The 3,077-nt window shown below is 35.7% G+C and overlaps 1 protein-coding gene across 1 annotated transcript; it reads right to left on the bottom strand.

The window, feature by feature from the left end:
* Positions 1-316: 316 nt before the first annotated feature.
* On the bottom strand, positions 317-2,844 carry LOC140884291 (uncharacterized). Its single transcript, XM_073291006.1, has 2 exons — positions 2,681-2,844; positions 317-616 (listed from the first exon to the last, which is right to left on the bottom strand). Exons 1-2 carry the CDS (start codon positions 2,822-2,824, stop codon positions 461-463), a joined length of 300 nt encoding a protein of 99 aa, XP_073147107.1. The 5' UTR covers positions 2,825-2,844; the 3' UTR covers positions 317-460.
* Positions 2,845-3,077: the final 233 nt, after the last annotated feature.

A 3,077-nucleotide genomic window follows, 5' to 3' on the forward strand; every position in this document is an offset into this window, starting at 1 on the left:
TTTGCCGTCATGTCCTCAATCTGCGCCAAGTAACCAAAATTCCAGCCACATCATATTTTTTTCTTCGTGTTTGACATATCGGCAGCCATTTTATCGTGAAATTTTCGGTACCCATGTTGTTGGAGATAAAAGGATACGTCCTTACTCTGATAATTGGTGATTATTTGATAGTAATTGGTCTAATATTTTATTAATTAACCACTATTGGCCTACCTACAATAATAAATAATATTTTAATATAAACCTACAATAATAAATAATATTTTAATATAAAAAATAATATTATTTCATAGGTGACTCAAATAGAATATCCATATCACAAAATTGACCTATGAAATCATTCAAAATCATTGAATTCTTGTTTACAACAATCAAATATAACTCTCACAACAAGATACTGAAGATAAAGAATTCTTCTACTTCCCCGGTAGAATGCAGGGGTTGCAAATTTACACACATTTCAACGAGTTTCCTGATCGAATTCGTCGCCTTCCGACTCCTCGGCATTGTCAGCGTCGTCGTCATCTGCCTCATTGTCAGCATCTTCTTTATCATTATCAGCAGTGGCCTTCCCAATGATGATCACGTTGTTACATGCCTTTCTAATTTCATTACACTACAGATGCAACAAACATAAATGCAAGAAAATTCAGCCATGAGAAGTAAATCACTGGAATGATTTGAGAAGGTAGATGCCAGTAAACAGTTAAGAATATGTTCTATGTTGGTTTAAAGCCATTCCATGCACTTTAAGGGGCAACGACTTCAGAACTTTATAGCGTAAAAAGTATGTATGACTGGAGACTTCTCAAGCCTTGTTGGACTTAAAACGTGGTAGTTCTTTTCAACACTAAGCCACCACTTCGTGTGACGAATACGAGTCTGCATCATTGTTTCATCCAGCGTGCGGCTCAAGTTCAATGATAATTGAAGTTGAAAATTATTCTGTTACTTGTATGTTTAAGCTCATTATCTTCGTATTATAGATCCTCAATTATCTTGTTCTAGGAGCCAAGCGGAGCCTAAGTATAATGTATCTCAAGTTTACAGAGAAAACTATCCCTGTTCTCCTCAAAAACATAATTTTCTGAGAGAAGCCGTTTAGCTTACTTTCTTTTTCCACTTAGTCAAATCGTTGTGGATGATTTGAGAGGACGGAGCAACAGTTCTCTACCTATTCTGTTCTGAAGACTGTAGCCTGGTTAATAATCTCAAAATTAGGACGATGAAAGTATATTATAACTAGCTGATTGTCAAAACCAATACGAAAGAATTCCAAAAGCATCACATACTTGTATATCTCATGTTCCATTTTCTCAAAACCTTGTCAAAAAGCTCCAACCTCCATGTGTGTATGTTATGAGTCTTGTGACCCATGAGCAATGAAAACTTAACAAACAAACTCACTTAAGTTTCAGCTATACTCAACATCTAAGCCTACTACATTGACCATAGATGATTAGCACCTTACAGATGCCTCAAAAGTCAAAAATCAAATTGAGGATCAGAAGTTCACCGACCAGATTATCCCAGTGAGTACCAAAACAAAGAAAATGTACAAGATTTCTTCGATTTTTCTTGGATGTAGGGAGATTTGAAGTTCAAACAATCGCTTCCCTACGTCATCTGATAACCATGACCCACACCATTTATAATGTGATCTAAACTCGTGCCTCATGTATATAAACACTGGAAAACCATATATTTGATTTCTTAATCAGAAGGTCACTGATGTCATACTTCCCCTAATATGTTTCTTTACACATTTACTAGGAATGTTATCATTGTGATTAGATTAAATATCATCGTCACTCCGACTAGTACCAAACTTCTCGGGTTAGCTATCCACTCTTTCATCTACATATCTCTATGTTAAAAGGAGAACAAAGTAATCCCCGGATCACTGATATGCATGATCAAATAATGCATCGCCTTCAGATTAAAACTTCAATGCTTAAGACCGCAGAATCGAATCCTCCCCATTCAATTCTTAAGCAGTTGAAATTGGTCAACTCTGCAGAAAACATTTAGCATCTAATGGTCTACCAAATTATCAATTAACTAATTGTCTAATCATTACTATAATTGCAATTTTTTATGAAGCTCCATTAATAGGAGTTAATGATATTTTGAAGTTTTTCGAAATTGTGATGCCTGTCAATTGGCCACAACGGCTTTCTCTGTTTTGTCCCGAAGATACCCGTGAAATGATAGATAATATCAGAGCTCCGTCTGTGGTTGTTCACTTCGTTTGGTGATACACTCACAAGGACAAACAAACTTGCAGAACACAGATGAATTGCTTATAATTTAGATTAAGCAACCAAATTCAGTTCCCACATTAATGGCAAACCCAAAATGCATAATAACTATTCTTTCATATCATGTACATAAAATAATACAAACGAATAAAGGGAGCCAAAATCATTAATCTAAATTAATTTTCTCAACCAAAAACTATCGGTCTTTTATCTCAAAAAGCATAACCCTATTGCGAACCCTTCAAACCACAAACCGCAGAATTACGTCCCAATAAAAAAAATAGATCCAACCCATATCTCCATCTTTAGTTTCAAGAGAAAAAATGCCCAAACATAAATAAAAACATCGAAATTTTCCACACTTGACCTCGAAACTAACAGGTAGCGTATAAAATCAATGAAATGAAACAAAAAATGACCTTTTCTTCGTACTCGGATTCTTCCATGGCGAGAAGGAGCTCGTCGTTTTGGGGGTGAGGCCACTGAGCAGGGAGCAAGTACGAAGTGGGAATGATGCGTGTGGACCATGGATATTCAGCCATGAACGCCGGGAATTGCTGCATTTTTTCAAATTCGAACTCGGCCACCGTAGCGGAAGAATCCTAATCTTATATCCTTGGTGGGTCACGATCATAATGGGCCCAGCCCATTAACTTCAGAGCCTGCCCAATAACCTGATGATAATGGCAAGTTTTTATTTTTTTTTAAGGGGGAAAAATTTATTATGGTCATGCTAGAATCTAGATGTACATTTTAAGTTTTATACGAGATGAAATTTTTTATTTTCAAGAGTAACATATAATAAAAATATATAAA

Source organism: Henckelia pumila, chromosome 2 (assembly GCF_033568475.1).
Source record: "Henckelia pumila isolate YLH828 chromosome 2, ASM3356847v2, whole genome shotgun sequence".
Lineage (NCBI taxonomy): Eukaryota > Viridiplantae > Streptophyta > Magnoliopsida > Lamiales > Gesneriaceae > Henckelia > Henckelia pumila.